The sequence below is a fragment of the Cyprinodon variegatus genome, unplaced genomic scaffold (assembly GCF_000732505.1).
Source record: "Cyprinodon variegatus isolate N-32 unplaced genomic scaffold, C_variegatus-1.0 Scaffold30, whole genome shotgun sequence".
Lineage (NCBI taxonomy): Eukaryota > Metazoa > Chordata > Actinopteri > Cyprinodontiformes > Cyprinodontidae > Cyprinodon > Cyprinodon variegatus.
This window is the reverse complement of record NW_015150483.1, coordinates 264,696-290,983: the sequence shown is the minus strand read 5'-3', so window position 1 is coordinate 290,983 and position 26,288 is coordinate 264,696. Positions and strand designations below refer to the sequence as shown.

The 26,288-nt window shown below is 37.9% G+C and overlaps 1 protein-coding gene across 3 annotated transcripts; it reads left to right on the top strand.

Moving 5' to 3' along the window:
- The first annotated feature begins 219 nt into the window (after positions 1–219).
- On the top strand, positions 220–26,115 carry eps15 (epidermal growth factor receptor pathway substrate 15). 3 transcript variants are annotated; one of them, XM_015400026.1, is made up of 25 exons: positions 220–270; positions 3,151–3,192; positions 3,869–3,958; positions 4,061–4,108; positions 5,214–5,309; positions 5,422–5,484; positions 5,595–5,720; positions 6,238–6,297; positions 6,709–6,939; positions 7,186–7,331; positions 7,709–7,865; positions 9,031–9,110; positions 13,945–14,017; positions 14,968–15,129; positions 15,280–15,447; positions 15,600–15,989; positions 16,755–16,838; positions 18,008–18,170; positions 18,310–18,354; positions 18,443–18,849; positions 19,373–19,442; positions 19,539–19,609; positions 20,531–20,666; positions 20,771–20,967; positions 24,079–26,115. In XM_015400026.1, the coding sequence occupies exons 1-25, from the start codon at positions 244–246 to the stop codon at positions 24,217–24,219; spliced, it is 3,273 nt and encodes a 1,090-aa protein (XP_015255512.1). In that variant the 5' UTR covers positions 220–243; the 3' UTR covers positions 24,220–26,115. The 3 variants fall into 3 exon arrangements, with proteins under 3 accessions (XP_015255512.1, XP_015255503.1, XP_015255496.1); XM_015400017.1 differs by having other exon boundaries at positions 15,280–15,477; positions 16,758–16,838; XM_015400010.1 differs by having other exon boundaries at positions 15,280–15,477.
- Positions 26,116–26,288: the final 173 nt, after the last annotated feature.

Genomic DNA, 26,288 nt, shown 5'->3' with positions numbered 1-26,288 from the left:
TATATTGCATACATATATGTATTTTATATATACACATATATATAAATGCATATATTTATTAGGCTATTTTATTGCACTTTAAAATTAATTTTTTTAAAGAAAAAGCTATGTGTTTTAGGATAAATATATAACTAATAGGTTTCCCATGATTCCTTTCCATTTAGGTCCTGTTCCAAGTTTTCAGCGCCCCCTTTTGGTGTCTGGTAGTATCGCAGCCAGAAAGCAGTGGGAAACAGAAACACTATGGCTGCCACTCTGTCTCTTACTCAGGTAACGCTGTCTGTACTACTCAAATATATCGGCAGCAAACGTCGCCGGCTTGTCCCCTTTTCTCTTGAAAACACCTCGGTGGTGTCATTTAGACAAAGCGAGCAGAAATTTGAACCCTCCTTGACCGCAGTGGCTGTTTTTGAAGTTTAGTCCTGCTGTGACTGGGAAAAGTTTCTGCCTAATCTCTTAGGGGACTGCGTAAGGGCGTAGCTAGCCAGTTAGCCCGTTAGCTAACAGCTAATTTTGTGTCTTTGTTAAGGATTTATGCCGCTTCTTTGTCAGACTGCAGACTCTTCGTGTAGCTAACGTTTCTCTGCTTCGTATTAAACGTCGCCGTTGCTCGTCATTTTTGCTAGGGGGCTAGTCGGTCAATGCCAAAGTGATGGTAATACGTGATACCCATCTGTGGCTCATATATCATCCCTGTGTTGTCAAATTTATGTCACAACAGCTATTAAGTTTAAGTTTCCTGTTGTTTAGTTTTATATTCAAGGACTGTCTTTCTATTGGCGTGTTTTCCCTTACAGTTAGTCTGAATGTCCACCCTGGTCGTGGCTATTATTAGAAGTAAATATGCTACAGGGAGGTTTAATTAGTATTATTCCAGTTATATTTTTTTTTCATTTGGACACCGTTAAATTTCAGCCCGTTAGCTTCTGAGCTTATTTGTGTAGAAGTATTGAAGTAAAAATAATAATGTTAAAAGCTGCTTTGCAACTATAAGAGGAAGTGGACTATAGTAGCTAATAGCCTCCCTTTCTGAGAAAAAAAAAAAGAGGTCAGCCTGTTGCTTGTTAAATGAAAAAATAAGATTTGGTCATATTGTTTATTTGATTCAAATGAAAAACTCACTAGGTTCCAGATTTGTTACCTGACCTACAATTAGATATATAACAGCAGCTAGGATTGGCATTAGTAGTTGAATGTTTTGAGTCTTTCTGATTGAATCCTCCAAATTACTTTTGTTGTTAGTGTTTGTGTTAAGATCAGGGTTGTGCAATTTAACAAATGGCATTGGTTATTTTGAAGAGCAAAACTGTAATGGAAAAGGTCTGCTATGATGCAGTATCTGGTAGGCTTAAATTGTTTCAGGAGCAATGTTTTTAAATTCTGCCTGATAATGATATATTTGGTTATCTAAAAGGACCGTCACTGCTTTTTGTCTCTTAGCTGATATAGGTCTTAGTGACCAAGACGTTAAAGTGGTCAGAAGAGTTTGTTTATAAAATAAAACTGTGGGGTTTCTTACAGTTGAAATTGTCATTGAAATATTGTTATCAAGTTGGTCTTAATTTCATATCATACTGGCTTTAAAAGGTCTTACATCTAACAGTGATATTTGCAGAAACCCAGATTATGGGATTGTTTTCTTTTTGCCAAAAAGTGACAGAGAAAAAATATCACAGTGTTGCAGCCATCAACAGTTCCTGGCACAGGATTGAATGTGTCCCACAGAAAAAGTTGCATTGGCTCAAAAGAGAGATAACTGTGCTCCTGTGTGTGTGTCTGTCAACATTTATCTCGGAGGCAGGCAGTTGAAAAAGCTGACAGATAATAACTTATGACATGCTGCAGTTTTTTTTTTTTTTTTCATTTTTTTTTTTTCTTCCACGTTCTTTGTTTCCGTATCTGTTGCAAGATTGACACCTGAGCAGATATCTGCAGTGGTCCTTCTTTAGATGTACAGTGGAGGTTAAATTTGGTCCATGGTTGGCCTTGCGGTGTTGAAGAGTGGAATGGCAAACCCCCTGGTTTGCTCACTTCTTATTTCCTCCCTCCCTGCACCTGTGAAATGAAGATTTCAATGACCATTTGTCAGCTTAGCTATAAGAAAGAGGAAATGCCGATTTGTTTTCTGTTGAGCACTAAAGCAGACAGAGGAAAGAGGGACGTTTACAGAGGTTTCGAGTGAAGGACGAATTAGCTGTTGCCTGCAATGCAAGCTTCTAATGATATGGGAAGCTTTTAAAAGCATTGTCTTGACGAATAAGCCATCAAGAGTGCAGGGAAACAAACTGCAACAGAACTGTATGTTATCAGACTATGTGGTTCATCTCTTATAGTGTCAAGTATCAAAAGCATTTTGAGAGAAAGAGGCCCATAATAAATCTCAGTGAACCTGTTATGGAGGAAAATATTTAGTTGGTTTGTCAAACAGGAGGAAATCTGTTTCCCAAAAACATGGTCTGTTAAAAACATGCTTTGTCAGCCAAAATGAACAGTCTGTTCTTCTAATTTGTGACTATCACATAATATATCACTTCCCTACATTGTTTTAATTGTTGCCAAAAGCGTTTGAGAACGACGTTAGATATTATGCTAAGCCCTGTTCTTGACATTTTCCCTGATTTGTTGGATATTCTAGATTCTTTTGTTCCTAATTTTTTTTAAACTTTCAGTTTGTCCATAATGGATATTGGGTTAATAAATAAAATAAGTTAATTGATTTTTGCAGTCATGGTGGGGATTATAATTTCTAAAGTAGGAGCATATAAGCGACTAGCGCTGTTTTTTCTGAAGCCACCAAAGATGTTAAAATAAGGTGATTTAAGTTGTCTATGATTATTATCTTTATTGGGCGTTGTTTACCCTTTCAGGCTTTACACGGGTCCACCCCTGTGATCTTAAATCCCTTCCCCAAACTGATCAATTTTATTACTCTGTGACCAACATGATGCTGGGATGTTTTTAATCACTCATAAGTTTTGATCTTATCTATTACTGCCCTTTGGTTTATTGTTTTGTTGAGCTGCTTAATTAATGAAGTTGAGTTTCTCTGTTTAATCTAGCATATTATGGGTTTAAAGTGGTATTGTATTGACTAATCGATCTAAGTGAACTTTTTAATAATATTCCTCTTTATTTTTTTCCTTTTCACAGCTTTCCAGTGGAAATCCCGTCTATGACAAATATTATCGACAGGTAATATCTTCATTAAAAAAAAAATGATTGTCAAAAGTTACATTTCATTTATTGCAACCCCTGTTTTGAACTTGAGCTTTATGTTGGCTGTGGGTTTAAAATCCTTTCCTTTGCTAAATTTTGCTACTGAACACTAGTTAGGGATATGCTGGAATAAACAGGTAGCTGAAATGAGCAAAAACTATAATTTTCCCAATATGGGTGCATTGGTGGTTTTAACTCTAAGCTAGCTTTAGCTGCTTTGATGAAGTGTTATTGTAGCCAGCTCAGTTCTCTGGCCTAACATTTCATTCTAGCCTTCAAGGCCAACAAAGGAAGTATCATTATGAATTATTAATGTTTCTCATTGCTGACCAGAAAGCCAAGCTCCCTCTGGGCTAAGTGGAAAAAAACAAAACGACTATGCTAATAAACTGCTCAAAGAAGCTTTATTTCATTATCACTATTGATTGTAGTGAGTCAAAGTTTCATTGCTTTAAAGGAGTCCGTTTATTTCTGTTTGGCATTATGTTTAGTTTGAATAATAGTGCTTTAAATGTTTGAATCTAAAAACTGCCAGTGTCTCTTAGTAATGTGATAAATCATTTACATAAATGACCATAGCCTTAGTAGAATTATGCTGATCTGATGTTTGTGTTTGAACTAAAGTGAAAATGGTCTCATGTGTTGCGTTCAGGTGGATCCCTCTGGGAGCGGACGAGTGGCGGCAGCAGATGCGGCTCTCTTCCTGAAGCGGTCCGGCTTGGCTGACGTAGTGTTGGGAAAGGTGAATCAACACTGAAGATGGATCAGAACCTCACATCTACCTTATTTAATTTTTCAAGCACATTTTTTAAAATTAATTTGTAAACCTTTTATGTCTCTTTAGATCTGGGATTTGGCAGACAGTGAAAGAAAGGGTTCACTTAACAAACAGGTAAAAATACAGTTGCGTTGATGCCTCCTTCAGGCCCGTTGTGCATTTGGTTTCCAACTCTGCTTTTTCTTTTGTTCAGATTTGATGAACATTTTGCGTTGGAGACTCTTAACACTATATTTTGCAAAAAAAAATGCTATGAAAATCCAGTACTTTACTCTTGCTTTTCCTTTATCCTTTAGTGACCTTTATGTCTAATATGTAAATTTACCTAAAATAGCCTACTTTAAATCTTCATGCATTAACCTTTCCTATATTTGTTTTCATAAATCAGGTAATTGAATTTAGAAGTGCTGAAAAACCGCTAACACCTAAGCTCGCTTTAACACTTGAACCCTTAAAAAATGTGTGCCTAAAATGAATAGTACAGAGATGGGACGTAGGTTGCAACTGGAGTGGTTTATGCCATAGATTTTTAACCAAAATACTTTAATAATATTTAGTTTTGTCAAAACATTTTAACAACTTTTATTCAAAAAAATATATCCATATATATACATTGATTAGTTATTGAGTAGTTTTGGATAGTCTTTGGGTGTTCGTTGTTGCGACAAAAGTAGGAAAAAAAAACTGAAGAAACAACAAAGCCTCTTAACGAGAGGCCATTATAATCTAGGTGGTACAAATAAAATTTTTAAACCAGTCAAATGGTGGACTCCAAAAAACTTTTGGACCTTCACTTGACTGGCGATTAATGGAGGGTAAAACTACTTGGCAGTTTACAGATGTTGCATGTAGCATAGGCCCTGGCGTCTGTAGTGATGACTTTGTGTTTCAGCATTTCTCATATGGAGCCTTCCTGCATGTTCCCCTTATCTCAATCAAAATCACAATGTTTTAAGAATTGATGGCAGTAAAGGTTAGTAAAAACAGCTGTTTATTGAAAACACTATTTAACTGCTGTTGTCCTCCTTAACTTTATGGATGGGCTTTAATACCAGCCTCCTTTAAACACCAGAATCCAGGGATTATTCATAAAATTTTAAACGATCTTAAGATCTTTAGAGGGAAGCAAAACTGAGGAGGGAAGAAAATGTTTCTGTGTTATAATATGCTTTGTTGTGGGATCCCTGCTGGGTTTACATGCCTGCTTTTTTCCCTTTAGCAATTCTTCATAGCATTGCGGTTGGTTGCCTGTGCTCAGAATGGCCTGGAGGTGGCGCTTAAGAGTCTTAATGTGGCTGTTCCTCCACCCAAATTTGTAAGTTCACTGCTGTGAATTATAGTCCTCCACAATCCCTGCTGTAGACAGTGTCTTATTATATTGTTTTTGTGTTATTCATTCAAATGTTTTTGTTTTTAAACACGTTTAGCATGATACAAGTAGCCCACTGTTGGCAGGAGGAGCGGCTGTCGACACACCCTGGGTTGTCAAGGTGCGGAGGTTTTAATGTTTCAAAGTTATAGTTGTTTAAGCTTTCTTTATACCTTTAAACTTACTTTAAATTCTCATAATGTAATAATTTCATTTGATTCTTTTCTCCAGCCGGAGGAGAAGATGAAGTTTGACTCGATTTTTGAGAGTCTGGGTCCGGTTGGAGGGATGCTGTCAGGAGACAAAGTTAAACCTGTTCTGCTCAACTCCAAGTTGCCTGTGGACATCTTGGGGAGGGTAAGAGACATTTTTCTTTTTTTAAGCATGAAATCATTTCATGACAAGCATGTAAAACACTTTGTTAAAAAGTTGTCCCTCTCATTTTCCCCACCCAATGATCTAGAATCATACGCCTATCTTTGGTCCTATTTGGAAATTAGTTCATGTCGTAGTTTGTTTATAAGGCACTGCATTAGCTTAGATTTTAAATGGACAACAAAGCAATGCATCAAGGTTACAGTTGATTTTATATCTATAATTAAGTCATGAACACACAATAATGATCAAGTGTGAGTTTTTCATCAAGTAAAATTCTATAAAATATGATCCAAAGTTTTTTTTGCAGCCAAATCTGTTAAGATGACGTAAATTAATATGATATAAATTATTTTCAAATTGACTAAAAGAACAGTGATAGAGTGAGTAATGACCTAAAGTAAGAACAGGCTGTGAGTCAGTGCTTTCATTGGCAAGTTAACATGCAGCATACAGTTTTTCAATGCAAGATGCTGAGTAATTTCTTTGTGTGATGAAGGTGTGGGAGCTCAGTGACCTCGACAGAGATGGCATGTTGGACAGAGATGAATTTTCTGTGGTAAGTTGATCCATAATCATAATATAATAACATGCATAAAGAGACCGGAGCAGTGGTGACTTAAAAACTCTTAAAACTGTATTTATTCCTTGACTTTGGTCATGTTACACCAGAAAGCTTCTCCTAACATTACATGTATAACAATCTGAAGAGAGTGGTAAATGCACATGTCACTGCCGTTAAATGGTGCAAGTCTTTTAGGGTATTCTTCTACCAGCTTTGCACAGCTGGAAAATAACACCTCTGCCCATTTGCCTTTGCAAAATTTTTCTCTTTAATGTCTGTTAACATCATATTACAGGTTGTAGAGCTGAACGGGTCAAACTCGGTGTACATGGAAGAGATTTGAAAATTAAATCACTGTTGGATAATTATCATTTCTGATTGATTTCTTTTGCTACTTTCTCCCAGGCAATGTTTCTGGTTTATAGAGCTCTAGAGGGCGAGTCCGTTCCCATGTCCCTACCGCCTCCTTTAGTTCCACCCTCTAAGAGGAAAAAATCTGCGGTGGCACCCGTGATGCCCCTGTTACCCTCACCTCCCTCTGTGAAAGAAAGTCGCTCCTCCCACACTGGCTCGAAGACCCTTCCCCACCCTCCCAAACCCGCGCCAGCTCCTGCCCCAACACCAGCAGCTGTCCCTGTGAGTACAGCTTCTGTCTCTCCTGTGCATGCAGCACCTGAAAGCCTCTTTATTTTCTTTTTACTAACACAAAAAAAAATAAGTGACACGTTAAAATGATCTCAAACTGGCTAGCTCAGTGTGTTTTTCAAAAGAAGAAGAGTAGAAAGAGTGGTAAGGTGAGTATTTGTTGGATTTGATGGTTGGAGCTGTGGATCTGTGGTATTTGTTTCACCAAAGAGCTAAGTTTTTTTGTTTCTTTTGCAGTGGGTGGTGTCGGCGGCAGATAAAGCTAAATACGATGAACTGTTCAGTAAGACGGACAGCGACATGGATGGCTTGGTGTCCGGAGCAGAAGTCAGAGATATTTTTCTCAAAACCGGGTTGCCATCGGCTACACTCGCACGTATCTGGTAGGCAGACACAGTAACTTGTCAAGATGAAGTTTTCAGGCCCATTTAGTCCCATTTTTACAGAACGAGAAAAATGTTGTCATTGTTAGAATTTAGACCTATTTTGCTAATTTAATGTATTGTTTTAGCTGTGATTGCAGACTGTAATTGATTGTTAAAGGATAACCACATACCTCTGGCACATGCTTTTACATAAGAGCAGTAACTTTATAGATTTTTATCCCTCATGGCTGATGTCAACAGTCGTGCTGTGCCAATCCAGTCTATTGGTTTCCATATTGACAGAACAGGATGGCTCAGTGGTGTTATTAAAAACGGTTATTGCCTGAGGTGAAAATCTTTAGCTTCTTATGTAACTGGCATGTTCTGGTTCTCAGGGAGCTCTGTGACATTGGAGACATGGGGAAGCTGACCCGTGAGCAGTTTGCTTTGGCGCTTTATCTGATTAATCTGAAGCTGACGAAAGGCCTGGATCCACCGCAGACTCTCTCTGTGGAAATGATCCCTCCATCCGACAGACAAAACGGCAAACAGGTGAGACCCTTTAAGTCCACTCTGCCTGCGAGGTAGTGGAGCATGAAGCACATGGGTTGATTTCTACTGTAGCAGAGTTATGGCTGCTATCCTCACGACTCTGGCGGCATTATTGATGTATAAGAATATATATATATATATATATGTATATATACTTGTTTTTTAGGTGGTTGCTCCATCTTTTTTTCCTTTTTTTTTTTGTATGAACATGAAAAGCATGTATATCTGCGCATTGGCTCGGGACTCCTTCAAGTGGAGTATATATACAGAGGGCCAAAACTAGATGCAGAAATAACATTAATAGGATATTTTAGTTTCTTTTCATAATGGGGCAATGTGTAGACCTGTGTTATTTAGGACAAGTAACCTTTAATAACCTTTGTTATAATTTTTTATTTGGAAAAAAAATCTAATATAAATAACTTTACTTTTGGGGGCAAGGCACAACCTAAACTTAAGGAAAGGGGAAAAAAAACTTCCTATGGCTTTTTTACTTTTATGAGTAGAAATAAAACCTAACAGGCTTTCTGTGATTTTATAAAAAGTAACTTTTATTTAAAATATTTAAGACGTAAATCTTTTTAAATATCTCCAAATATTCAAGCCTAGATATAAAAAATTATACATTTGGAGTAAAATAAATAGCTTTTAACATTTGTACATTTATTGCATTTCTCACAAAAAAAAAAAAAAGATTTGTTCTGACTTTGCTAAAGAATTAGGTTATTGTGTTGTAATATAACTACAGACCTTATAATGAGAGGAAGCCATTGGCCTGGTAACAATAAATCATCATCTGACATCAATCGTTTTTACCGCAAAATTCTTCCTCTTCTTTAACAGACTTAATACATATATGTAATAAAATAAATCTTATATTTTTAGGCGCATATGCTCAATAAGACCTTGCCCTTCTTTAATGTTCCTCTGTTTTTTGTTTTTTTTTTGTTTTTTTTCACTGTGCTGTTGGGTTTGACATAAAATATCAACATAAGAAAATAGATTAGCCTCTGCTTTACTTTAACATATGTTAAGATGTATTTTTTTTTTTTTTTTCTGGCTCCCTTATTTAACAAATTGGTTGTTCTTTCTGATTTTGTCAACTCCTTCTGTACTGACTAAAGGAAAGCTGACCCATGCAGTTATGGTTTTGGATGTTTTTCAGAACAATGCAAATCTGGCAGCTGACTTCTCTGCTATTAAGGAGCTTGATACCCTCAGCAATGAGATTTTTGAGCTCCAGAGGTAAGATGTTGTACTGATGTTTGTATGAAAGAAAATGCAGTGGATGTTCATCTTAAATCCATAATACTTGTGTATGCCGCTACAATGGTGAATTACCATAAGCATTGGTTGAAAAATCAATAACAAAACGGTGCATCATTTTACTATGCAAAAATGTATTTATTTTTAGTAAGTTGTGGGGAAAAAGCATAAATGAAAAAAATTTTTTTTTTTTACTTGCCATATCCTTGTGCCACAAAGATGGCGTTTAGCTCAACGCTAATTTTACAAGTTCTGGAACCAAAGATCCTTGACCTGCATCTTTGTGTAGTTTTTTTGTGCTACTTACTGAATTGACTAAGATGAAGGGTTGATGATGTGTCTTCTGATCTGAACTTCAGTACTGCCTATTTTTTATCTTTGTATCTTGTAACATTTTTTAACCTCAAAATAGGTAAACATAGATTTTTGCTCAGTTTAGGTTGCCTCCAAATTAAGTATGTTTTGTTGTGCACATGACCTAGATGACTGAGAATTTGCAAAGAAACAGCATCTTAAATTTACTGGTAAAGTTAATTTTGCGTTGTTCCGATTTATGTATTTATATGTAGAAAACGTTATAAAATTTTATTTTTTTCCCCATTTCCGATATGATACAGATATTCCAGTTTTTGAGTGATACAGATATCCATACAATATATCAGCATAAATACTTTTATTGTTTTGTTCTGTTGCAGCTTAAAACAGGCTTTATTGGTGAAATTACTCAAAGAGCAATAGTCAACAATAACAGGTAGGAAAACATTTCAATGTGATTCTGAGGGGTAACAACAATTTACCAATGTTGCCATCATCTCTAGAAAAACGTCCATAAATTAAAGGTTGAATATTTCTAAAAATATTAATATAATACCGATGCAATATAGGATAAATTTGTTTTAGCTGCTCATTTTTTATAGGTTTACCTTCAATTCCAAAAACTATGACCAGTGTTTATTAATTGTTTGTCCTTTGATTTATGTGCAAAGTTTCTATAAATTTTGCACAAAGGAAAAAAAAGCCATGCCCATGTTACATAATAGCAGATAAATCTGTTTTATTTTTATCCTTGGCTGACTTGCAGGATCCATTGTTTCCATCAAACTGAGAATCTATGCCCCTTAGATGTTTAAATGGTTAAACCAAATCCTAGCTAAAGTCTACATTTATGGGCTGAAGCAGATGATAAAATACAAAAAATATGGCAAGAGGAAAGGTGTGGAGTGAAAAACAGCAGAGAAATCAATATATTCTCCTGCTGCCTTGATGCTACGTATTGTTCAGTACTAAAATACAGATGCAGCTTTTGATTTTTCATTTGTGTTTGCATGAAATATATTATTAGAAAATACTCTACTCACTTCCAGGTTACAGACGTTTGTTTTGTAGAAATAATAATTTAAGTTCCCTAATCTTGAGAGCTGAGAGTGAGAAATGAGAAACTTGCTGTTCAGGCCACCTGCATTTTTGCATGACCTTACTGAAAGGAACAATAGTAGCAGCTGTTACAGGCAATCAGACATGAAAGTAGAAACCAAGTCAGAGATCGGATTCAAACAGGTATTGGATGAAAATCTGGACAGATGATGCTTTTCTGCAGATGCTTCAGATTTTGGCTGCAAACTTCTCGAAACGAAGATGGCCGTCAAAATGATAGCGGGTAAGACAGGAGGAGAAATTAGATGTTTTAATAGTAACTCTGAGGCAGTTTGGATGTGTGGTGAGTGTCAGAATATAAAAATATATGCTGTTAGACTGTTATTTTTAGCTAGCATTGAAGATGATGAAGAATAATGGCTTTGCATTGGTTTATTTTTAAAGGTGTCTGAAAGTGAAACTGAGATCTGTCGGGTTTCTTTACAGAACATGGCTAGCCTTTATTTTGGTTGGGTTATTTAGCAAATAACATGTAAGCCATTTTATATGTGGATCTTTGGATGCTGTCTTTGATTTGTAATATTTGTAAAGTTTCCAGAGACTGCGTAGAAAACAGTTCTAGATAGAATATAGAAATGCATTAGTTAGAGGCATACAGTAGCCTCATTGAAATTAAGCCGTAGGCTCAAGACTGCAGCCCACTAATCCGCCCCCATTTTTGTTTAGTTTCAATTCTCTAGAGTTGTTTTTGGTGTTAAGTTAGATGACTGTAGTTCCTACTGTTGTGTTTTTTTTTTTTTTAGTTTGAACTGAAACTGGATCATAGAATGTGCTACCTTCCCAATTAATAAATATTTTTTGTCATAATAATTTAATACACATCTAGGTGAAAGCAGTTGGTGTAACCTTTTCATGGTTTATCTGAAAGGGTTCAGATAAAGTTTTCACCTCGTCACACAAACCTCTATGGTAACCCCTGAAAAGCAGTTTCATCATTTATTTCATTGCTTAAATACCTTATTTATTTCCATACAGCTGATATTTTTATTATATATTTCAGAACTGTTATTTATACATTAACTGTATTGTAAGTTCTAAAGCTACAATCAGTGGTAGCTTTGACTGTGAAAGGTTGATGTTACTACATGACGATCTGCTAGGGCTGGGCAATTCATTGCATTTGCAATATAAAAGCAATAAAAAAAAAATCAATTTTAAATTGCAGTGGCACTAAATTTTGGTTGCATTATATCTTACAAGAGTAATGCACTGACATATCTGTCACTGTAGGGTCTTTAGAGAGCAGTAATACACGTAAAGTGAGTTTGGTGCCACACGCCAAAGGTAGAGCGAGTTGCAGCTAGCACACAGACCCATGCATGGGAGTAGAATTTAGGACCTTTACATACAAAGGTTAGAGTACAGTCTTGTTACAAACTAGATTTCAAGGTCAGAAAAACTAAAACCCTTTTAATAAAACATCTACAAGCTTGTGGTTAGTTTAAAGAAAAATCAAAATAACTTTGCAATTTTAGTTAAAATTAATAAGTAATTTAGATTTTATTAATAATTAGTATTTATTAGTATTAGTAAATTAGTAATTTGAGATATTCTGCAGGAAAAAAACTACATCCTGACTTTCCCTGTGAGCATCTTTTGACACCTATCTGAAAGGATTACTCTCACAATGTGGCTTCACTTACCTAAAATTGATGCATCCGACCCCAACATTCAGCCTCTAATGTCCAATAAATTATTTAAAGGTAGGTTTATGTTTATGCATTTAGCAGACACTTTTATCCAAAGCTACTTGCAAAGTAGGAATTAGCGCGGAGGGTCTTGCCTAAAGGGCTGGTTATACTCCCGCAGCAGTGTGTCGCAGTGAGCTTGTCGCAGGTATGACGCAGACATTTTTGATTTATGCTCAGTATTGAAGCGTGGTCTGCTCTATGTTTATTCCATGACACAACGCAAAAGGGGAAAATCACGAACTAGCTGTGGGTCTAGTTACGGCCGAGGTGGTTAGAAAATGGGGGCAGGTCTGTCCGACAACGCAGGGACATCGGGGCGAAAAAGAGTGGGGATCCTGCTGGAAAAAGCGTCCCAGCGTTCTCGCGCACCTTGCTCTTCTAGCTGGTCCAAATTTCCGAGTCGTTTTTTCACAATCGCAGTCATACAATCAAAACAAGCCGGTAAGGTACCAAACAGGAGACGCATAGTGTAGATGTAGATTTGACCAATCAGAGGCCGCCTGTCTGTGGTCACCTACAATTTGGGAGAGGTGCAGCAGTGTCTGCGGAGGGGGGCGGGGACTACCTAGTTTCGAAGTATAAATCAGCCTATAGAACCCACACTGGCAGCTTATTCCCCCCAGCGGGGATTCAAACCCAGGGCCTCCTGTGTGCCAGTCAGATGACTGACTGCTTCAGCTACCCTGCCTCTAGTAGGAAGCACAGTCACAGACACCCTGACATGTATGTTTTGTGTCCATCCTTTAAATTAGGCAGATGATTCCAGCTAACTGGCAGAAGTATCTACTCTATACGTGATCCTTACAATAACAGTATACGATCCTACTCAGTATTGTTTAGGATTTATATGTCCTGATTACTAGAAAATTTGTGCAGTTACAAATTAAATTAAGGTATAATAACTGGGTCTAAATAAGACCTGGTGTTTGGAAACATCATGGTCTACTTAATCTGCCCTTATTTACAGATCCTACGGCAGACTTCCTGTCCGATTGGAGTTGGATCGATGCTCATAAAGATGAATGTATTTTATGCGGCAAGAAATTGAAGCACAATTTTTTTTCCCACAATATTGAAATTTTTTAAGCATTTCTGCCATCATGCTAATTTCATTTCAAAGTTCTTGTTTTTTAGACGTATCCTAGGAATATAAATTTGCCTGTCAATTAAGTAGAAAGCAATTCTGATAAGTACAAAATAACCTAAACCATCTGAGTAGTGAGGGAGAACCACCCAGCTCTCTGCTCTGCAGCTACTTCAGTGCTGCAAAAATAGCATCAAATGGAAGAGCAACCTGGGAAGCACAGATGATAGATGCTGTAGCTCAGCTTGTTATGACTCATTTCTCTCCACCTTCCTCCAGCACCCATCTGCTTTCTGCTGCTCTCTCACCAGACTTTATTAAACACTTTCTCTCTTGGTGATTACAGCGCTGGACACTCCGAAAGTCTGACTCGCCTCCAGCCGGCTTCTCTCAAGCTGGATTTAGATACAAATCTTTCAGTTTGGAAGTTTGGATTCTATGCTAGGATAATGTTAGATCAGCGAAAGGAGATGGCGGTGTTTGATAAACGGGGTGATGCACCCTCAGCAGACGTCTGGCTGTGGCTGGGTGGGGTGGGGCTGCAAAGTCTAACCTGTCTGTCGTCTGTGGCTAACCACTTCTGTCTCCTCTGCTGGACTCCCAGAGAGAAGAGCTCTGTAGAGGAGGAGATAAAGGAGAAGGAGGAGGCTATTCGACAACGCACGGATGAAGTTCAGGTAAGGCTACCCATTTTGCTTTGTGGAAAATACATATTTAAAGGAGGGGCAGTTTTTAGAACAGAGTCTGCTGACATTTATTTGTATTTAGTTTGTTACAATGACAAATTGCCCCTTTAAGGAAAATCCATGCCATTGTTAAATCTATTTTTAAATCTGTTTTTGAAAATATTTCCTGCAATGAAATAATTGGGAGGATCTGTGTCACATTTAGTCGGCAGCCTGAGAATCGCCTCAGGAATACCTTTGTTTTTCTGACTGAATTGGGCTGTAGTTCTGAAGGTGTGTCCGCCCCCCCTGAGTCCCACAGATCGTCTCTATTTTGGGAACCATCTTTTTAAAGGGCAAGACTGTTCTAAATAGTCAGCGCCGAGACAGAGAGCGCAGATCTCTGTGGAATATAAATGTGATGCAGTTGGAATTATTTATGTTTGTAGCAGCTAATTTTCTGGTTGTTTTTTTTTTTTTCTATCAGCTTTTACCGTAATAAAAAAGTTATTCCAGAGCAATCATTGTATGATTGCAGTCTTCAACATTTTAGTGAAAGCTTCACATTTAAAAGGATACCCTTTTACTGGACTTTGAAGTCTTTGAACAAAATTTTACTCTATAAACTTTTTAACATCATATTAAACCTTAAAACAACAGACTTCAATGCATGTTAGTGGCTTAAACACAAAGTAGTGCATAGGAGTTACTTGGGTTAATACTGAGAAAGCATGTTTTATGTTTTAAAAAAATTTGCATACTTCCAACAATTATTAACTACTTGGAGTTGGTCTGTCACATACAATCCAAAAACTTTATTTTTAATTTGAAAGAGGGCTGAGCATGTGGATTTGGCAGATGGATGTTGAATGGAGACCTTTAAGGTTTCCATTCAGTATTGTTCTTCTTCAGAAAAATATCCAAATATCTGTTAATCTCAACGTTTCCTATCTGGTTTTTAGGACCTCCAAGACGAAGTAGCAAAGGAGACGGAGGAGCTTCAGCGGCTGCAGTCTCAGCGTCAGAAGGTCCAGGAAGCTTTAGATGAGCTCGACCAGCAGAAAGCCAATTTGGAGGAGCAGCTCAGCCTCATTCGAAAGCAGACCAGCCAGGAGACCCAACTTGTATGTTAACATTTCCTTTATCCTTAGATGCTAGTCAGAATTAATCACTGAAGATTGATAAAATCAAAAGCTTTTGAGAGGATCCTTTTTATTTTAAACCAAAAATATCTGAGGTCCTGTGCAGCTTCATATAAACTTTCATATTTCTAGATCTCATCACTGGAGTCGGAGCATGAGGAGCAGGAGCAGAAGATCTGTCAGTATGAGGAGGAGCTTGTTCAGGCACGAGAGGAGCTTCTGGCTCTGCAGGAGGAGAGCCGGAGGCTGCAGGAAAAGGTTCAAGCTGCCCAGGAGCAACTAACTCCTCTTCAGGAGTCGGTGCGGGACTCCTTTACTCAAGTTTCCCAGGTCTAAACCTTTCTCAGGCCAACACCACCACTCTTCTACTTTTTTAGTTTTGCTTTCTCTTCTATATGCTTTCACTGGATATGTAAGGTCACCATGTAATAATTTTCTTTTACTTTCTGAAGATTCAGCAGAAAGTACAAGAGCTTCGTCTGGAAGAGAGGTCAGTGACTGCTCAGCTGAGCTGGAAGAGAGCCCTTGAGGACAGCTCCCCAGTCATGGTTAATGGATCGGCTGGCTCCACGGCAGAACTTGACCTCTTCAACGAGGACTTACCTAAAGAGCTTAAGGAGGTTGAGCCAGCTGCTGTCACCAGTCAGCAGAAAGAACATTCAGATGAAAAGGAGAGGGAGGAAGTCAATGAGACTGAAAGAGAGAAGGAGGAGCAGAGCACCAAGGCTCCAGAGGAGAAGAGCAAACCTGATGCTCTGGATGATCTCTTCTCCGGTCTAGCATCTACTGATATGTACAGCAGTCTGTCCACCATTTCTAAGCTACGAGATAACCCAGTTGAGGTAATGCATACACAGACATTTGTTACACAATCAAGTCTCTAGAGTGGATGAACACAACAGTGATTATAGAATAAGATTAAATGTCCTGCACCATGCTTTGGAAGTCACCTATAGGCTAATAAATTATTAAATAATGCCCCTAACGCTACAGATTAATTGGTTTTAAAAGGAGGGTATCTTCTTTCAACCCCGAAGAAAAGAAAACTTGTTTTCAAAGAGAGGTTGCCTCTTTTTGTCTGGATGCCGTTTATTTCTCAACATGCTGTATCAAACCCCTTCTGAAGGTCGAACAACGTCCGAAACCTCTTCAGGCCAAAAATATGATTTTAAAGACATTATCTTATGAAGAAATGTTTCTGTCCCTGCGCAGATTAGCTGCTAAAATAGTCCCTTTGTTTTTAGTTGGAGCTGGTATCTCTGGCACTCTGCCTTACATCACCCCTTCCTGATCGGAGAAAGTTGTCATTTGTTTACAGTGTGGTTGGAGCATAGTAAAGGCTGGTGCTTTCTGGAGTGAGCCTTCTTACCTAGATATTCTTCATTAACAGGAGGGTTGCTTCTCAGACAGCAAATCGCATGAGGATAACTAACAGATGCATGAATCAAGTGAAATATAGTCTTATATATATAGTAGTTAAAATCTCACAAAAGTTGATGTGCATGATATAGACCCTTTATTACCAGTCTAAATATAGAATCTGTTTGTCTAGGGAGATGTTTTTAAAAGCTGCTCTCCTAATAATCTACATTTTTCTTTAAACTCAGCAGGAAAACAACAGCTTAGCACCAGATGTGTCATCTGAGGCCTCCGATGATGATGAAGAATCACTAAAAGAGACTCCACTGAAGGTAAAGGTCCATTTTCCCCAAATTTATGGTGATAGCACTACTCTTAAGGGAGGATTTTAACTTTTGATTTAAAGCTTGATATAGGTGCTGTACTTAAGCAAAAGATGCTTATTTTGTTCTCATAAACCAAACCCTCTTAAATGAAAAGCAATATCTGACTTATTTTTGTTCATAGAATTTTATTTTTTTGTTATTACCTTTGTCAGATACAAGCCATTACTTGTGTGGCTTTCCTTTTATTAAACAATGGGTACCAACCAAGTCCAAAGCTGACTGGTCTATTTTATTCTTGAAAAATAGTGAGCTTGTAATGCTAGCTGAAATCTTGAGTTGACTGTTGCTAGAACAATCAAAGCTTACCCAAAATTTTTCATTACTCTTGGTAATACATTTGCAATAACTTTGTTAGATTATGTCATGTGAAGTTGTTTAACCTAGACACAAGAAAAAAAAATCAGAGGATTCTGTTGGGAACTAAGAGTGTCCTTCTCTCTATAGGGAAGCAATGACATCCTTCTTCTTAGAGACGAAACTCGATAATAGAATGAAATATCTTGGATTTTAAAAAAATGCAACATAAATGAGCTCTTTCCTTCTTACAGAGTGTGACACAGTTGAACACTAGGTGGCGCTTGTTCTTAAAAAACATGACATCTGACTGGTGTCAGATTTAATGTTTGTGTAAAGCAAACTGGTTGGTAAATCATATTGCATAATAAATACATAGAATAGATAGACATTTGGTTTTCCATAAATACTGTGTTATATAACGACTGGGTTCGCCATGACCTACTTCCTGCTGCTTTATTTCTTTAAACCCAATACATAGCATTTTAAATCAACTTGCATGTGCCATTAGGTGTTGGTCTCTACTAAATTTTATATTTGTTAGATTATGTCATGTGAAGTTGTTTAACCTAGACACAGATGTGTGGTGGAGGTTTTGCGTTATAAAATACATTCTCTGGAAGCATGCTTAGACTTAATTTATGCAGGAAAGAATATTTACGAGTAAAATGAGACCAAGGAATTATATCGTCTGCTTCCAGAGTCCCAAAAAGAAGGCTGCAGAAGCATAACGGTTTAAGAGGATTTCTAATGTTTACTGTAAATGAACATGATATTTTGTAATTGTTGAAGCTTCTCACAGCCATGTGGCCTCCCACCAGGTTGACTCTCCAGAGCCAGAGAGCCAGCAGGAGCAATCAGAGTCTACAGAAACAACGCCCTCCCCGTTACCTCCACAGGTGGGCCCTCGCTCTCTTCCACCACAGACAAGCCCTCCTTCCCTGCCGGAGATCGACTTCTTCAATACAGACCCTTTCACTGACCGTAAGCCCTCACATAGGAATCAAACTTCATGATGCAGTTTGCCTGTCTGAGCACAAAATATTTTTAAAACAGTGAAGATATTTATATAAAAGTAGTTTGTCACTTAAGTGTATCTTTTTTTGTTTTGTTTTTATTGTAGATGATCCATTCAAAGAAGATCTCTTTGGAAAAGCAGATGTAGCAGGTGGTTATTCCCTCCAGCAATCCTAGCTTAGGTGAAATCATTTCAGCTGACCTCTGAAGTGTTTTTTTTTTGTGTTTTTTCTTATTAGATCCCTTTGGAGAAGATCCATTTAAAGGCTCAGACCCATTCGCTGCAGACTCTTTCTTCCCCCAGCCCTCCAACGCCAGTTTTCCCTCTAAAGACCCTTTTTCAGCCTCAGCTGACCCATTTAGCACAACGCCTGGAATACCAGAACCAGACCTCTTTGCAGCCAAAGCTAAGGATGGATCAGCACTACCAGCATCAGCTGCAGCAGCCCCAGATCCCTTCGTCTCTAAGACAGCCAGTCCACCCCCAGCATCCAAGGATCCTTTTAATTCTGCAGGGGACAAAGTGGGGGATTCAGACCCATTTGGAAGCAAAATGAACAACGCTGGGGAGGTGGATCCATTCAGTTCACAGGAGGGGGGGTCAGATCCATTCAGCTCTTCTTCTACAAGCTCTGATCTGGCTGCGGTAAGTTAGCCTTCTAACAAAAGATGATGCAGCTCCTCAACAGCCTGGACCAATAGGGAAGATTCCCTAAATCATTTAGACATGATGCTTCATAAGCATAAAAAGTTCAGCACATTTAAAACTGCTAGAACAGGATTTCTATGGTTAGGAAGTTCCTGTATTTTTAGGGCTGAATCCTTTTTCTTATACTTGGAAAGTTAAAAGTGAACAGCTTCTTGTGATGGGAATGTTTGTGAATGATCACGTTAGTGGTTAATTACAAGCACGTGTACAAATAGGTAATTAGTTTAGGCACATACATTTGTTTCGATTTGTTTTTATGAAGAACTTTGGCCATATTAAGAACATCTTAACGAATAGAAACTGAATTAAGGCTTAGTAAGAAATAAGGGTATTTCTGGGGTCAGTGTAATTGTGTTGTGTGTGCATTCAATCTAAATGCTTTGAACTCTGCAGAATGTTACCCCTTAAGGTAAGAATGCTTTTCATTACATCATTATATTTTTTGTTTGTCTGCTTTTAGAAGGATTCCACACCATCTAATGATCCCTTTGCTCCTGGAGGTACTACTGTGAGCACCACCTCGGATCCAGGTATAGGTCTTATGAAATGGCACCACCATCTGGCAGCAGTTGATATTACAGATGACTGGAATGAAACGCACTCAATCCCTTCTGTTCCTGCTTCAGATCCATTTGCTGCTGTTTTTGGCAATGAGTCGTTTGGAGGAGGCTTTGCAGATTTCACTGCTTTGTCAAAGGTAACTTCTAGAGTTCAGGGAAAACCTGCAGTTTACAGAAGCTGAAAGTAGTTGCATCACAGTCTGGCAAAGGCCAACTGTAGGATGTTTTGGTGCAAAAAAAAGCTCAGAAGCTCAGCTGAAGATTGTCTCAAGTTAAAATCGACACATAAGAGGACTGTCTAATGGAACATACAAAACTGTGTAAATACGCAAACCTGTCAGGTTTCTAATAAAAGCATTTAACATTTCATTGCTTTACTTCAACTGAATTGACTGTATTTGATTGGTTTTGTGTTGGTTTAGACCAACAGAGATCACATTTCAACACAGTTCATATGACTGTGATACCAATAAACAGGATCCAGTGTGGTTGATATTTTCTGTTGGGTGACAGCTTTCAGCATTGAACTTAGTACTATACTTGTATGTAAATGTATACATGAACACTGAGGGACACAGCAGACGGGTCAGGGAGAAAGAGGTTGAGAAGTAAAATTCAAGGTTAGATTGTAAAACCATCTACCAGGCATTGGATATCTCCCCAACCCATTCTCAAATGACTGAACACCAACCCAACCTAAAACGTGGCGGCAGCTTCATGATGTGGGGAAACTCTTTGGAAGCAAGGAGAGGAATGATAGTCAGAAAAAAAAGAGAGGGAAAAATGGATATGCAATATTTCTGGTCCTCTTCCTTTGGCTCTGTGGCTAAATAAATAAGCACTCTACAATTATATGCTATTTTCTGTCTTATTATATGAAATTCTAACAAAATACATTAAAGTTTATTGTTGTAAAACAACAATATAGAAACATTTGAGCTGTGTGAATACTTAAGTCTACTGCACACATTAGACAGAAGACAGAAACAACAAGCTTTTAGATTTTCTTGGGCTTTTAATAAGTATAAATGAGCATCTATGTGACCTGTCTGTTCCAGTCTAATGGTCCGGACCAATTTGGCATCAACAATAAGAACCTGTTCCAGGAGGACAACCAGTCTGCCAGCTCTGCAGTGCCCCCTGCCCTGCCCCCTAAAACGGGTACACCAACGAGACCACCTCCTCCACCTCCAGGTTAGCTTATATCAAAAAGGTCTTCCAGATTTGAATTGCAATTGGCTTTGTAGCTGCCCGTGACGTGGATGGATTAACACTGCCAGCTGTCTCTGCCTCATCAGGTAAGAGGGCATCAGTCTCTAGGACAGAGTCCTCCGACTCTTTCCAGCGGCGAGGACCCCTTCTTCAGACCTCTGCAGACTTCTCCTCTTCCTCCTCTACCCTGCCTGCCAAGGATCCTTTAGCTGACCCCTTCGCCCCCTCCTCCCCTCCTCGCCACAACATGCGGGAAGCTGATCGATTTGCCAGCTTTGACAAAGTGAGCACCTCCCTCTCACCATCTCCCTCACCTACTCCTGAAAGTCAATAGTCACACCCTCTTCTCTATATTCTTCCGCTCATTAATCACATCTAGTATTCCAAGAATTTGCAACCAAGCCTTAATTAATCGCTCCATTCACTGCCAAAAGATCCTAAAGAAGACGACTACAAGGTTGCATGTATTTTTAATGAAATAGCTTTATATTTACCTACATATCTTGAAGCTAGCTAACCTAAACTTGTGTTTTGAGTCTTGCCTGCTGCTGTGAATATCTGAGCTTTCTCATAACACTGCTGCTGCTTTGCATCATTCAAAATATTGTGGCTGATTTATTTTGGGATTCCATTTAATTTAAACTTTGCCGTCGATGTTGCACTTAATATTTTTTTCAATTTATTTGTCGAATGTTATAGATACATTAATATATTTTATATGCAATTTAAATTGCATTCATTTATAGCCTCAAACACAATTTTTGCTTCCTGTTGATATTAGAAACACATTTAGCTTGTGTTTGGCAGTGAATGGAAAGACAAAAGCCTGCTTGAATTTGATTACTGTTTGCCATCCCAAATGTGCATGTGCAACAACCTTAAAGTGGTGCTTATTTATAAGATGAAACAGTTTGTTTTGTTGAAACTGCCTTTCTAGGGGTTTTATTCCATTTTTATCCTTGAAATTGAATTGGCTTAGTTTTAAGAGCAACCAGCTTTGATTGACGTTCTACTTTGTTACACAATCGGAGTGGAAGCTTGGAGCTGAGACCTTTTAATAAGCTGTTAGAGCTGCATAGTTCAGATTTATCATTTTCTAAATATTCAAATGTTTGAGTAAAAGGAGTTCAGTTCAATGAACCGAGACGTGGGGTTCTGTTATAACTAAAGAAATACATTTCTAACGGTGTTATTTTACTAACCGCAGCTGTATCCTGTAACGCTGCGTAGAAATAGTTGGTCAAGCTGTAATTTTCGGGATGGGCGGCTGCATGCGAATTTACCATCCGATTTTAAAGCCTCTAATATTACCACACCTGCATGTTTCTATCGACCCCTAACCTGCACGTTCTAACCATCTTTGATTGGCCATCTCCATCGATCACCAAATCATTGTCTTTGTTTCTCTTCAACCATGCTGTCCTTCCAGCCGTTTACCTGCTCATCCATTCATCGATTAATTTTCCTCTCCGCTCTTATCTGATCAGCATTGTGTTGCTTGTATTCTTTGTGTGTTTATATGCTTGTTACCAAGAAATGTTTAATAAAGTGTTGAATCATAGCCACCATCTCTGGCTTTTATGTGCATCCATCACTGTTCCACCTGCAAATTTAGTTTAATGTTTTTTTGTTAAGCCTTTGCTTCATTTGATTCTATTTTGTTTGTGTGTATTTTTCTCCAAAGCATGTCCTGAATGCATGGCCCTGCATGGTGTTTTTGAACCAAATCAAGAAAGGTTGTTCGGGATTTAAAGTTGGATGCATCAATTACTTTAGATTTTGAACATATTTCATACGTTTGGGGGTTCATTACATACAGTAGAGGTCACACTTATTGGCACCCCTGTTAAAGATGTGTTTAAAAAAAAAAAAGCATGGAAATGTTTGGAAAAATCCAGCTTTTGATTTAACTACAACTATTCCTAGTGGACGAATCTAGGAAAGGGTGGAAATTATTATCTTCTAAAACCACTAGTTGAGGTTATTTGTATGCAGAGTTCTGGGTCCTTTTGTGCTCCCTACCTTTAAGATCGCCTCATACGTCTTCTATAGGATTTAGGCTTTTGCAGCTGACCTGTCCTTTTGTCATCCCATTCTGCATTGATTTCACACCATGTGTATATATAAAAAACAAAAAACGTTATGACCTGTTTTCAATTAACTAGAATAAAATTCAAAGCACTTAAGACCATGCCCTCTAATGACCTTTCCAGGGTTTATGAAGTAGGACGAGCCCACAGCATCACACAACCTTCCTTTTCAAAATTAGCCTTGGAAAGGAGTGTTTTTCTCTTTTTAAACAGGTTGGCGTTTAGATACTGTGTTCTGGTAAAGAATGGGTGACCTCAGAGTGAACCCTTTAGCTGCTTACTGTAGAATCCTCTAAATGACTGGAACAAAATAAACCCCTGTTCTTATCTAGCTTGTTTGTCACAACTTATGGAACATTAGTATAACAGTAGGTAGAGGAAAGATGGTAACTACGTTTCTTGTAGCTATAGTTTTAAATTCTATCTTGTAGAAATGGTGAGCAAAATGTCCCTCTGTCATATTATTTATGCTAAAGAGAAACTGGACGTCTAGTATTAATGAATAAATTTACTCTTAATTAAAGATGTCATTTTCCTACCATCTGCATGGCCAGATTATGGAAAGGCATTTTTTTTTCTTTAGCTGAGCTGGCAGCATGTGTTCTATATGAATGTATTAGAAAACAGCATAGTGGTAGTTTTTTTTTTTTTTTTTACTGTACAGCCAAAATCCATTTAAATATCTGTGATCAAAAAGTGAGGGCCATTCCAGTATTAAAACTTTATGTTTTTCGTGAAAAAATGTGTTCTTAGTCTCGTTAAACTGTTGTTTGCATGACCGCTCCTGTGTCCACTTCATGTCTCCTACTCCTTCTCATCGTGTATTCTCTCCTCATGTTGTAATCTTTTTTTCCCCTTCTCATTGCATTGACACCCGGAAGTGAAGCTTCTGTTTGTCCTTCACTAAACGACCCGAGTCCAGTCTGGGACAGCAAACTGATTATTCTACAGCTCCTGTCCATTTCCTGTTGTGGTCGTAGATCTATAAAATGGGAGTGATGTTGATCATATGACTCAGTGGAATTCCCAGCCTACATGCATTTCTTTATCCTGGTCACACGTCTCTGTGAAATCAATGATGACAAAAGGACCAAAGGGATAAAAGATGTCACTTTGTGATTTTTTTTCTTCTTCTTTAAATCTCTTTAGCAGCTGCCCCCTTTTCTCTGTTTTTAACATTAGCCTTTATGAAAATGGAAATTTTGAGTTGAGTCCAACCCAACAACTCAAAAATCCCCAATTTGAGGAAATAATCTCCACCCAATATGTTCTTTGTTTGTTTTTTACTCTGTTTCATGGAGCAGTATCCAACCGAGGAAGACATGATAGAGTGGGCAAAGCGCGAGAGCGAGCGAGAGGAAAAGGAACGACTAGCAAGGCTCACCCAACAGGAGCAAGAGGACCTGGAGCTCGCCATCGCTCTAAGCAAGTCTGAACTCTCTTGAGGAGGCTGCTCCCCTCAGCCGGGCTGGCGCTGCACAGCCTGACCTGGCCCCAAAAAAAAAAAAAGCACCAAAGCAACATGGGGGAGGGGGATGCACAGAGCTGATGCAGAGACTTCAAACTGATTCCTCAAACCTTCAGCGCCCCCTTCTTCCCTTCGACTGCTCACTGTTTCACATCACACACAGTCTGTTTTTCTTATCCTGTCGGTCTCTCCGCGGGTTCGACTAAATGAGATGAAGAGTAAGAGACATCCAGGTTGAAAATGAATCCTGACGTTTTCCAATCCGGCTACCAACTCTAGAATCTAACTTATTTAAATATGCACTCAAAACTAGACTAAAATAGGCAGTTTTCAGCCACTAGCAACACTACTCCACTTTATTAAATCTTGACTTTCTCTGAGAGGGAGGTTTTGAGTTAAACATTCATCTATAGTAACCATAAATCCCTGACCTTTTTCCTGTCTGCTCCATAACATCCTAAAACGACACTTGGCTGTGAAAATATTAGCTTTTTCTGCAAGAAAATGTAGCATCTGTTTTTATTAAGCAGCTCTTTTAAACAGGGCATCCATGTCTTGATTAGGGTTTTATATATATATATATATATATATTTCAACTTTCTTAATGTCCTGTGAAAAGTAAACTGCATGTTAACAAACAAAACAAGAAGTAGGTCCATTATCTTCATCTTCAGCAGGAAACTGGATCTGTTTGAAATTTCCACACCCAAACACCCGTTCTGTATTTGTTAGCTTAGCATAAACTCCATCCTCCACTGGAACGGCATTTGGATTTCAGGCCACACTGGAGTGCTGAATTTTGAAAGAATTCACTTTGGGACAGGTTATCTGCTCTTCCCTGATTACTCACAGTTTTATAAATGGTAGAATACATTTCATAAATGTTGCATAACTTTTTTCATCTTGTAGGCTAGAGACAGAACTGGAAGGTTTTAATGGTAACTTATTTAAATTAGCCACTTTACAGCATTGTTTGGGTGTATGTTTGTCATCCAGATTTGCATATGACTGCGAAATTAAACTGATCTTCCCAAGGGAAACTAAAACCATCTTTCTTAAATTAGTGTTTTGATCAACATTTTTTTTTTTTTGTAACATTCTTACTTACTTTCATCTAATTTGATCAGATTTCAAAGCGCTGCTGTCGGTGCTGATTTGTACATTTCCATCTGATATTCCATCAGTCATTACATCTCAGTTGATTTTGAGTCTCTTTTTGTTTCAAAGTCAACAAATCTTTCTCGGGCTGAATATTTTATTGCATTTTTCATCCTGTGTGAGAATTTACCTCAGCAGCTCATGCTGTGATGATAGAAACTCACACTGCACTTCATCCTCATGCCTCATCATAGCCACACATAAAGCTGCCTGAGCTGTTTTTTTTATATCTTAAAGTTATACCCGAAGAGCTCCTGCTCACACATCTATAAAAGTTTGATTTTAATGAGGGAAGAATGCTGAAAAAAAGTTTTATTTTGTTTGAATTCATCTTTTTGATCAAATATAGCACAGCATTAAGGATGGCTATCATCTTTATGATTTTGCTTTGTGCCCTGTTTGTGTTTAACCCCCCTACAATAAGTGCTGCATCGTGTTGAAGTTTATTGTATATACAACATTTGCATGTCTATTCCCTGACTATCTAATGCCAGTGTTTATAGTTTCTTTTTTTTTTTTTTCAAAGGCCACTTTAGAGTCCGTCTTACTGTCCTTTTGTACAGACAAACCTGAACCACTTATGCTTGTAGACTTACTCTCAAGAAGTCTTTTTAAAATTCAAACCAATTGTACTTTATTTTGTATTTTCTAACTTTTAAGAGAGATGATTATTGGGAGGCTTAACCAGAAAAAAATGTAACACATTTAATTAAAACTGAAGAAATACTAAAAAAAATGTGTAGATTTGCAGTTTGTCATTTTTTGCTTTTGCTCTTCAATAATGACTCCATGCGGGAGAAAGTTATATCTTCAGCATTTCTATAAAATGTTCAAAAAAATATTTTGCATTAATATAATTACTATAAACATTACAGAAACAAAATATAT